Genomic DNA, 12,291 nt, shown 5'->3' on the forward strand with positions numbered 1-12,291 from the left:
TTAAAGCCTACCATGTCCCTCAACTTCATTGTTCCAATGTTTTGTTTTCTACATAAGGTTTTCTCATCCTAAATTTGTTTTTCTTGACAAGTGCAAGCATATTGTTATTTTTCTTATGCTAGCAATCCAATAATTAGTTCTAAGCATATTTATGTGTATCGAATAAAAACACAGCTAGGGTATTAACAAAACAATCTCAATCACAAAAATGACAAAAAATTCTGCTCAACCAGAGTTCATTAAATTTCTCAAACCTTACTTGGGCTCCCTCCATATGAGAGTGACCCAGCTAAAGAAATACATGTAACATTGGACCCAATATAGTTGATCACGCCCCCTTGGCTGATATGAATCTCTTTGTTTCCCCTTGGACCCAAGACACTCATCGAAATGTCTCTATCAATCTTGTGTTGTTGTGTGCTCCTTCTCCCTAACCTCACTTTTATAACTTTACATTGAGCTAAATCCCTAACCCTAATCTCCAAAGTAATTGACAATCAAAATTAGATCTTGCCTCACTTAAAAACAAGGATTGAAATTAAAACATATTCACTAGAGTAATTTACTTTATTTTTCCTAAGATCATTTCAACTCTATAAACCAACATAATAATTGTATGTTTTTCCTAAGTCTAACTTAGGCTAGGTTACACAAACAACTTGCTCACACTAAAAGCAAGTATTTAAAGAGATCTTGGGCATCTTTTACATAGCTAAACACTTAGATCTATGCAAAAGTACTTGTCGAGCGACAAACACCAACACCTATATTGCCATTATTTCTCTTTGCCTATGTTTTCCCATACATGTAACATCCAAACAAACACAAACTAATAGGAACTAATGGAGTATAATAGTTGGAAAAATAGAGATGGAAACTAACATTTTACTATCTTAGTTTTATTTGTTCGTATTATTAAAAACACTTTTAAACACTACTACTACCCATGCACTTTATTCCTGCATGTGTTTCCTTCTGAGTTTTACCACCAACAAAAATGTCAAATCTATAAGGTCATTGAATACCCGCAAAGAAAATGGAAACCAAAAATAGATATATTGACTTCAAACCAAAAGAACTTAGTTGTCTATAATATTCTTCCTACAAAATGATTATACCACAACCCAATAGAGATGTAGGAAACCATTCAAATGTTGTCTTGAATATTCTGAATGATATTATTAGCATAAATTGATTACAATGATAAATCAAACAGACTAGTAAGGAGTTTGGTGCTTCAATGTTATATTAAATGGAATGTTTTTCCTCGTGATTCTATGGAAAAATTTATACAAACTATGGATGAACCTCCATTCATGAGACCCTTCTGTTAGGAGCTAATGAATCTTCACTGCTGCAAATTATTGACATAATGACCCTTTTGTGGTTTTTGGACCATGGATCTTGTATGAACCACTGATTTCCAATTCCTAATTGAATTGTATTGATAACTCATGAAAATGTCTTCATACAATACATCCATTTTCTCATATTTTAATAGTCCTCGGAAGATTAGAAACACAATAATGGTAGAATTAATAATAAATGGGTATTTTAAAATCCTCTACATCACATCCTCTAGCATAGTGACCGAATTCATGACAATGGAAGCATTTAATTTTGGACAAATCTTTCTTCTTTCCTCCTTGACTAGATTCTGGTTTGGATTGGGATTTCTTCCCCTTTCCCTTCTTTTCCCTTCCAGCCAATGCAAAGTTTTCTTCATCCTCGCCCTTGGATGAAGTCCCATCTCTAGTAGCTAATGAATCTTCACTGCTGCAAAGTATTGACATAATGACCCTCTCATGGACTTTGGACCATGGATCTTGTATGAACCACTGGTTTCCAACTTCTAATTGAATTGTACTGATTGTACTGATGACTCGTGAAAATGTCTTCATACAATACATCCATTTTCTCATATTTTAATAATCCTCGGAAGATTAGAAACACAATAATGGTAGAATTAATCATGAATGGGTATTTTAAGATCTATATCACATCCTATAGTCATGCATTCATTCACATAGACTTTCTGAAATATTCATTTTCCATGCGAAAACAAAATCCCTCAATATTTGAATAACACAACCACGCTAATTCACTTCAGCTTTCTCTTTTCCATGTTTTGAGGGTATGCTAGGGTTGTCATGATTGAGTACATTCCAATGTTGGTTATACATGTTAATCTGAGATCACATTCAACTAAATTTATCAAGTGATTTAATAAATATCTAAAAGATAAAGGGAGCAGATTCACTGACCCTGATGTAATACATATTTTTAATTTTTTTATGTATGGAAAGTGTTCCTAGGCACTGAAACTTTGTTGTATTGAAGTATGTCTGTTTATTTTCTTGGACTTCCTGGTAAATTGGGTAGGACATGAAATATTTGTTGTGATGTAATAGATTATATTCAACATAGATTTGGGAAACCTCATGGTTCGGTGATATTTTTTAAATTTTCAAATAAATTCAGATTTGTGAAATTTTCAAATAAATTCAGATTTGTGGAATTTCAAACTGTTAACGTTTTGGGGATAGAGTAATCAATTATTTCTCACTAAATGTGGCACCATGTTTCAGCATAAATGAAAGAAGATCAATGCAATGTCCAACCTCTCAAACTTGGGCAGATCATTCCTCGAGGAGCCGTGGATCTTTGATAATAGCAAACACCATTCTATGTGCAGAAGGCATCTTCCTTTTCGTTGCTGGTTATAACAGCAGACACTAAGCAAAAAGGAGTAACTCTAAAAGGCCAAGGAAAACAGAAATCCTGGGTGAACCATCTCTAGTCCGAAAGAAGTATAGTCCGTATCCTTTAATATAAAAGATATGTCCAACAACTTTCATGGAACCTGATGGTTTATCCCAGGAAGGAGGTAAACTCTGAACACCATGGTTGAAGAAGCCATCAAATGAAGGTCCCCAGTCTTCAAATAGGAAAAAAGGTCAAAGATGAGGAAGCTCAACAACCCCAGGAGCCACACTACGATAAGCACTGGAGCGGGCGAAACAGGTGCTGGTCCTACAGTCTACTATGCTTTATTCCAAGGAATTTTCAAGTAATCCTCAATTTACATGGTACTGTTCTGTTTTGATTTAATGATCTTGAGTGTATAGTTACATATTTTTGTCAAAGGTAGGTGTAGGTATGGTTCCATATTTTTGTTAGCAGTCTACTCAATTGGCTTAGACAGTATAATACATGCCAATAATTCCTTTAAAACGGGTGGCTTTGTGAAGCGCTGAACCGGAGCCTCCATTTTGTTGAACATGTGCTTATCCTCATTCGAGACTTCGGTATATAAATGGAAACACATTTTTTAAGCTATATATATATATATATAATCACAGTATGCCTACTCCTTTTTCTTGTTTCCAAGCTATATATATATATATATATATATATATATATATATATAATCACAGTATGCCTACTCCTTTTTCTTCCAAATATAAAGCACAGCTTCAGAGCTTCTGAAGTTCTAGATAGCCAGGGAAAAGAACAAGCAGATTCAAATACTCAATCACATCTTCGTGGCTTAAACAGAAAGCCAATACATATTTTACCAATTCTTCAAGTATTGTCTACAATGTAGGCAGTGCCTTAACAATGAAAACAACCTGTGTAATGAGATATTAAGCATATAAATAAGTTTTTGAACAAGATACTCAAGGATATGAGATAGGAAAAAATCACCAAGAACCCTTTAACATAGGCAGCAATCATTGGTAATGTGTTCTGATTGTTACTTTTAAATCAGTATAGATCCATCTTAAAACCAAATCTATCAAGCACCTATAGGGATCAAATTTCATAAAGTGTAAATTTTTTAACATTGGATTTCAATGTCATAGATTAATTCCTTCATATTAAATGATAGAGCAAAATTAACATTTCAAATTTGATACCTTTCAGTGCTTGACAAATCCAGGGTTCAATTATTTAGATGTTGTCACACACATAAATACATATATATGTGACAACATCAATGTCATACTGGTCTGTATAGCACCTCGCTACTCTTGGTGGAATCATGAATTTTGTGGATTTCTAGGCATGTCCTTTAGGACTATTTTTATAGATTATGACTGCTAACTCTCATACTGCAAGCATGGGTGCCACTAAAGAGTTTTTCCAATTTAGGTTACAGAAGAAACACTTCACTCAATATATTCTGTTCTAAATGCATTTACATGCTATCTGCTCTTCAAATACTGTAGTTGAAGCCTTCAAGACAAGCAGAGATATGTAATGTAATCTTGAATTCAAGAAGTGATCACTCTCAGCTAAATAACTTATAGCAGTTGTCAAATACTCGTAATAGATATTAAAAATTAGAATACAAACATTGAATGCACCCCTAGCACAGACCAATTTCAAAACATCCGAAGCTACAAAAACAAATAATAGTATTCAAACAGATATACAAATTATCATCTCATACAACCCAATGTCATGTTCTGTAATTGTGCAATTGTCCTTGGTCGATGGATCAAAATGGGTTTTTACACGTCCAATGAATAACCATATCCAAAATTAGAAAGCAACAGCATCTATTTCTGCTTGTGCACTCTTGTATAGTTCTAACCTCTTTGCCAAGCCTGTTCTCCGTTCCATCACTGCTGGGTCTTCATCCAACAATGTTGATAACTGTTTTACCTGAAAAAGTAACATTTTCCACAACACAGTAAATGAAGTGAATTTGTCCAAACAAGATTAAAACAGTACAGAAAGGAGAACATGAAGTTTTAAAAAACTATGATAACTTGTGGAGGAATGACAAGAATAATATCTACTTTTCATTGAGGGTTCTTTAAACAACACAGCTAATTTTCAGAAAAGCAAGAAGTATAGCCACACTGTCCATCGAACTGTAGCCAGTGATATAGTGGTTGAAACATGAGATGCAGTGTCGCCATGATCATGTCCTGGGTTCAAACCCCAGTGGGCGTAGAATCCTAGAATTTAAGTTGGTGGCCAAGTTTGACATTGTTTCATATGCAGCATTCATTCAAAAGAAGGTATAGCCGCACCAGACTGTTAATTTAAAAGTAACAAGAAAAAAGTGCATCTTCAGATTTTGACTAAAAAGGACAATAACAAACTAGGCATTGTCAACAATCCTCTGTCTGGAAGCAATGGACGGGAAAGAAGCAGAAGATATACAGAAATGGACCAGTGGAGGAACAATGTGCAAGGATGCACAATATATGTGTGGGAACAACCAGGAGACGGGCAGACAAGTGGCTTAAGTTGCTAGATAACAAGTATGACAGTGAGAAGTTAGAACTCATAAGCATAGATGAAAAAATCCCAAAATTTCTGCAATTCCAAACCCCAAACGAGTAATCACACCATAACACTAAAAAAATGTCAGGCAGTTTTAAAACCCTCAAAAGTGGTGAACACCAACTTTTGGGGCGTTCTTTTTCTTTGTGGCAGTTGCGAATTGAGAGGGAGAGAGTTTATCATCATCAACAATTGATCTTAGGAGGGCCAGGCAATCATTCTTATCACTATCCAAGAATTTTTCTTGGAGTGGGTATTGATTTCTATCTACCTACGGTTTTTCATATTCCTTGGTATTTCCTTAAATTTCACCATCTAACTAGTATTTTTTCCCAGATATATAAAATGGTTTTCAAACTGCATGTTGTCTGCCTCCTATTATCAATTTTTCATGGTTCACATTACACTTCACGAGTTTTTTTTTTACCCACAGTCTGTTTTTTAATCAGTGTTCTTTGTTGTTCAATTTTTCCTTTGTTTGCCATAGATTTGAAGTTTGAAGTTGAATATCGTCTTGTCAATATGCTGGTGGTTTTGGACCCCTTCTGAAAGTATGATGGGACAAACCAGCAAACGGTTGTAGGCTATGAGGGAAGTCCGTCACAAGAAGGGTTAATCAGTTATAATAATACTTTGCTAGAATCCCAATGAAGGAGATTGCAATTTGTACTCAGTGATTCCCAGGAAGCTATTCAAATTGCAATGTGTACTCAGTGATTCCCAGGAAGCTATTCAAGATGTGAACCAAGCTATTAATGAAAAGGATAAATATAAGGAAGAGAAAGAAGCTCTCAGACCTGAAATTATCGTTCATGGATTAGCTAGATCCCCAAGAACCATAGTCATATCTAAGATTCAGGGAAGTGATAGGAAATCAAGGACTCTCAGCTCATCTTCCATAAGGTCCTCACCTTTCTTTGTTCCAAGAACATAAGATGGGGCACAAACTTCATCCAATCAATGGTTAAAAGAAAGAGGCAAGACGCAAACAGGATTGCGAAGAGGGATCTTTCTTGGAGCAACATACCTTTGGGCAATGAAAGGACCAATCCACTCTTATAGTCAATGTTTACTGTTGTCATTGTGCTTGCCCCAAGGTATAAATCCCCTAAGGGGTTGCAAGGGCCGATCCTTCTTGTGCTGAACGATGATCACAATACTACATTGGAGGACCTCAGGAAATCATGAGGTCACTAGATGCACAACTATGTTCAATGGTTGGATAAATGGGAAGAGTAGAATCCTCCTTAATTTCTTCATACATTGTCCCACTGGTGCAATGTTTATTGAGATATAGGTGCAAATTGTTGGATGGGTTTAAACATGAGTACATGTGCACCATGCAATTAATAATATATAGTGTAATTAATAAAATATAGTTGCTAATGGAGAGGCACCCACAATATCTTGACCTAAATTGTAGGGGAGGGTGCCCCCCCCCCAGTACTTTGCTCCCATGGGAGTATTCGAGAAGTGCCTAGGGAGCATGATCCCTTGTTCAAAGCATTCTTGTTGTTCTTTAACACTTGAGCTTCATGAAATCACTCTCAAGTTCTGCAAGATTCTTAGTTTGCATGAATAAGGCAATCCTGCAAAGAGTGGCAAGCTTGCCATTATATCATCTTCGTCTTATTGGTATGACATAGCTCTATTTTATCAACTACATAATTTTTTGAAAATTGTTCTTTAATAGCAGTGTGGGGACTTCATTCCTTGTTGTGACTACTTTGCATTTGCTGCCTTAAACTTGCATTTGCTTCACAGTTTTCTAAAGAGGACTATGTGAATGTGTTATGGATGCTAACACATGCAAATAAGACTTTCTGTTTAAGCTTGTTTGCTTCATTGTTTTTCAAAGAGGACTATGTTAGGGCTTTGGAGGCCATAGTTTTGCAAATAGACTCTCCATTGAGAACTTGCTCGCACCTCATTGTGGTCAGGTTGTTGTCCACATTGGTTATTCATGTTTCTCCTATCCAATCAGACATTTTTTTCACAATAACACTTAGGGTTTTGTATTAAAAGAACATGTGGCCAAATCATACAACTAGATATTACAAAACGGACGGTAGGCCTGAAGGCCTTTCCCCTAGGTCTTCCACTACAAAAGTTCCAACCAAATGCATTTAAAACATCCTGTCCAAAAGCACCCAGTCACAACCACAGGTGTACTGTCAAACTATAATATCCTAATATAAACAAAAAATAACAATGCATTTGAAGACAATAAATAAAATTAACTTGGCCAAGAAACTTAGTTGCTAGAGCGTCAATTGATCTCTCTAGTGCCTCTACTACCACAATTATGGAACATGGTGACTTAGCTTGAGAGGGCTCACTCCCTAATAATAATCATGGTGGGGGGTACATGGATGTTCTTAGAATGCCCCCTCCTTTTTGCATAAAGTCCATTTGCCTATGTCGACGGCCTCATTTGCTTGCATGTCTGCCTTCTTTTTGAGGTTGAAGACATAGTAGAACTCTATTTTGTGTTATATTCATCTCGAAGTTTAGAACGTTATAGATTGGATGCGAGAGTTTGATAGTGAAAAACTATTATGATAATCATGGAGTCAAAAATTTGTGTGCACAGGTCAATCTTTAGGGAGGACGCTGGAGATATGTCAGTGAATCTTGACTTGGTGGGCATTAACTCTCATTGATGTAAGGCCCCGGTAATCTATCATCAACACAATGGTTAGAAGGTGGCCTTTGCAGTCCCTTATTATTATGATGGTTAGAAGTTGACCTAGTGGTACAGAATTGATGTGGCAACTATGCTAGAGCTAATCGCCATATAAAAGAATATGGCACCCATTGTAATACATCATATGACACAAAAATAAAGCATTGTTGTTTAGAGTAGACTTTTCTAATGTTTTCTCATCGTAGATCTAATATCAATTGTTATATAACATGCAATATTTGATGGGACATTTGTCCATTGTTTTAACATGGCCGAACACCAAAAGTGGCACTACAATACAGTTTTTAACCTTTTGCCAATTATCCTCTTCTAGAAGTCTTCCCCCTTGTTGTAATAGGAAAATCAAGGGCTCATTCTAGTAAGTGAAGAAAAACAGATCAGAGGGAATGATAAAACCTCGTCAAAGATAGCCAGACAGCATGTGCATATGGGCCCCATTCCAAGGCAATGTTCCATGCTTGTTTTTTTAATTAGCTTTTAAGAATTGGTCTGAAGGGCAGTAGATACCAAAAAATTATTATGAAAAAATCTTCCCAAAAGCAAACCCCTTTCTAATAAGTATGACAATTATCCTAGATAAGCAATATAACAACCAAATAAGAATTCATCGTAAAACAATGGAATAACAAGAGCCAACGTTAATGGAAATATGAAAATTGGAAGCAAGGAAGGAAACATAATCTAGTTGGATCCTAAGTTTATTGACTCCCAAGCCTGCCCGAACCAAGACACTGATGTGAGAATCAAATAAGTTTGTGTTGATGAAAGGAATGCTACAGATTGCATTTTCTATCCTTCATACAGTAAACTTCAACCAGATCATGCTGCTTGTAGAATTGCTTCCACTCAACTATGCCTGTGGCTACCTTAATAGTTGACGACTTACCTCCTTTTTACCAAGTTCGGTAAAGAAATGGTCAAGTAACGAACGCTTGGCCTCCCGTACTTGACAATGAACGACAGATTTTGGAATTGCATTCCTCAGATAGCCACATACCATGTTCACATATGCCAATACATTGTTTCCTGATTATGCCACATATATTAGAGTCAAATGTTTACTTTTGGACTTCAATTATGCATATTTTCAGAAAAAATTAAGTGATAAAGAGAACTATTTTCATGATACAACTAAAGTTATGTCAAAAACTTCAATAATGAATGATATAAAACAAAAATTGGCATAAACATAACTTACCAATTCTGTGAAGGTAACTCTCATTATATCGATCAAATACCGATTGTGATGGATTTCCACCCTTCTCTAGATCTTGAGGGAGTTTACGGAAAAAATCAACAGTCAAGTAGCTGCATTCCATCTCCACAAGTTTCACTGCTGATTTCCGGCTCTCATCTCGTAATTTTTCAAGGGCATTAACGGCTGCATTTCCAACCTCAATGCGGAGAGATGGGTATTGCTTGAGTTCCTGATCATGATTCCAATGAATTATTTATTATCTTAAATTTGGGAATGAAGATCATTAAAAATTATGATATAAACTCTCCCGAACATCATGGTACTCGAAAAGCATGGGGGAAACAATGTAGCTTTGTTATCATACATTTAAGAATGAAGAACATCAAAAAACAAAGATAAAATTACTCTCACAAATATTATGCTACTGGAAAAACACAATCTAGCTTTAGCATAAGAAATGACATACCGCTGTCTCAGTCAGTGCTTTATGAGCAAGATCCTTGAGTACATAATGTATCTGCAATCACAAAACAAGTTACTCTCTGCCAACGATTACTTTTCTCATCATCCCACTCTCGCTTGAAAAAAAAAATTATGAGATAGAGAAAGAGAGAATTTGGCTTACAATACTCCAAACAAGCTCATGAATGACAATGTCTAATTACAGTGGTGGAAAACAGCTGATTTGAATTTTGTTTCTAATTTTTGCATTATATCTAATGTCACATGGTTCAGGTTCGAGTTCAGGTCGGCAATGATTAGGTTCAGTTTGAGTTCGAATTTTTCAACAAGGTTCGGATAAGGTTCGCCATTAGGTTTGTCTATATATATATATATATATTAATATAAAATTAATTATATGATAAAATAGTAAGAAATCAACATCAGTAAACATCAAAAATGTTATCACGGACATGGAAACTGCAAGGATAAATTACAAGCTTGAGTTGTGACATGAAGTTATGAGTTTTGATCTATGGACTTGGTCAATGGCTATGAGGTTCGATGAGGTTCGTCGAACCTCATAAAAAAATTTAAGGTTCGCAGGATTTCGAACCTCAAGGTTAAAGTTCGACGAACCTTGTGACATAGAAATTTATATCTATTAATGCATTGAAGTTTTTATACCAAGAATAGTTGATTGACAGTTTGACTACATAATGTATCTTCAATCACAAAACAAGTTACTCTCTGCCAATAATTACCTTTCTCATCATCCCACTCTTGCTTGAAAAAAACTTGTGAGAGAGAGAGAAAGAGAGGATTTGGCATACAATGCTCCAAACAAGCTCATGAATGACAATCTCTAATTACAGTGGCGGAAAACAGCTGATTTGAATTCATTTCTAATTTTTGCATTATATCCATTAATGCATTGAAGTTTTTATACAAAGTATAGTTGATTGATATATACAGAATGCTGCAAGATGACGGTGCTGCCCAGCAACTTTGGCAACAATTTAGAGCATCTATAAAAGTAAGGGTTATATCAATCATGAAAATAAAATGGGAAGAAGCTCCTTTATCTACTTTATCCATGATCTCAACTAGAGTTTCATCATCACCCTTACAGATATAAAATAAATGTGCATGCCAAATAAAAAAACAGAGCAGAATCCTTGCCAAGTAATTATCTTGATAAATGCAAGCTATTCAATTGTTATCCATAGCATACCAGTTAATGTATGGCTTCATTCAGCCAGTCTGACCAGTGAACTATTTGTCATATGTAAGAGGAAAATCATGTCTCTCACCATGAATTTCCACAGATCTCCCAACTCTATAAGTTGTCTCTGTTCAGTGGATGGAAGAAGTTTAAGGGACACTTGGATGGTCAATCATTATACAGCATGGAAAAAACCTTACAGGTATTCTATTGACAAGATGTCGAGCAATATTAAGAAAGGACTCCAATATTTTCATTTTCAGAGAAGTCCAAGACTACAAAAAAGAGTTACCTGCCAGAGGTGATTGCGCTAAGTGTTTTTAGCTAAGATGTTGACCCTCTGGACATGGGAGATAACGCTGATGCTAAAATTTTAAATTTCCTTAACCCCAGCAAAGAAGCAAAGTATTCCGTAGTAACTCCTTGCTGTAAATTACATTAAACTGCAGATTTACTGAATAAATGGCACATCTTGAATTTTAACAGTAGATATAAACAACAACAACAACAAAGAAAACAGAGAAGAAAAGGAGCCAATATGACACATGCGCCCAGACATTTCTGCCCTTCAAATTTTTCTAGTAATGTAGTTATATGCATTTTTACTTCAAAATTGTTCTCACTTAAAGTGCATTTCTCTCGTATATATGAAATTTACTTACAAAGTTATAAATGTCTCTAGAGCCTGATCTCAACCACTAAAACCTTCTATTAAATCTTAACCTCACTCTCAATTGTTTTCAAACATCCTGAGAGTGGGTTTGAGGTTCTTGATCATCATTGAATTACCTGTAGAAATTTCATTCATAGACAGCAGCATTCCCTCAATAGAACACCCCCTTAAGACTGGAATATTGTTCGTCCGAATGAAAAATCCTCCAACAATGACAAGGTTGGTTGTCTATAATTGTCATGCAAATTTATATATATAGGTTTGCATGATAACAAGTTGGTGCCATTACCAGGGACATCATCAACCCTTGGAAATCTTAACAATGCCAGAAAGTATATCTCATTTGATTTATTTTAACTCACCTAGTGACTCCATTATTGTAGAATCGAAGTCACAAAAATCTTAAAGATTTGATCCTTCACAAGCCTTGTTTCTGGTCCTTGACAAACCATAGCATTTATTCCTGAATAAAGAAAAGACCTCACCTGGGATTACATCAATCTCAGGTGGCTCCACTATCACGGCTACCTTCTACGTAGTCACACCATCATTCCTCACCACTAGTGTTTTGGTGGGTGCATTGTCAATCAATTCAACAGTTGTGGTAAGTTTATCAGTAAATCCTCCTGCACCTTCATCAATTGTTTCTTATTTTTCATTCCTTGCTCAAACTAGTGCATTGGCAGCTACTACAGTTAGATTTACTCATTGTGTATGCTCCTTCAATTTGACTCAACTAATCAACC

At 35.6% G+C, this 12,291-nt stretch overlaps 1 protein-coding gene across 1 annotated transcript in view; it reads right to left on the minus strand.

Moving 5' to 3' along the window:
- Positions 1-4,316: 4,316 nt before the first annotated feature.
- The window catches only part of LOC149205489 (dynamin-related protein 5A-like), an 86,897-nt gene continuing 78,922 nt past the window's right edge, over positions 4,317-12,291 (minus strand). The window contains 4 exon segments of the mRNA XM_089395079.1: positions 4,317-4,671; positions 8,895-9,034; positions 9,207-9,435; positions 9,673-9,723. Coding sequence (XP_089251205.1) covers positions 4,549-4,671; positions 8,895-9,034; positions 9,207-9,435; positions 9,673-9,723 — 543 coding nt within the window. The 3' untranslated portion in view covers positions 4,317-4,548.

Source organism: Pinus tabuliformis, chromosome 1_2, assembly GCF_031772625.1.
Source record: "Pinus tabuliformis cultivar Carrire ecotype Pingquan chromosome 1_2, CPIR1, whole genome shotgun sequence".
Classification (NCBI taxonomy): Eukaryota; Viridiplantae; Streptophyta; class Pinopsida; order Pinales; family Pinaceae; genus Pinus; species Pinus tabuliformis.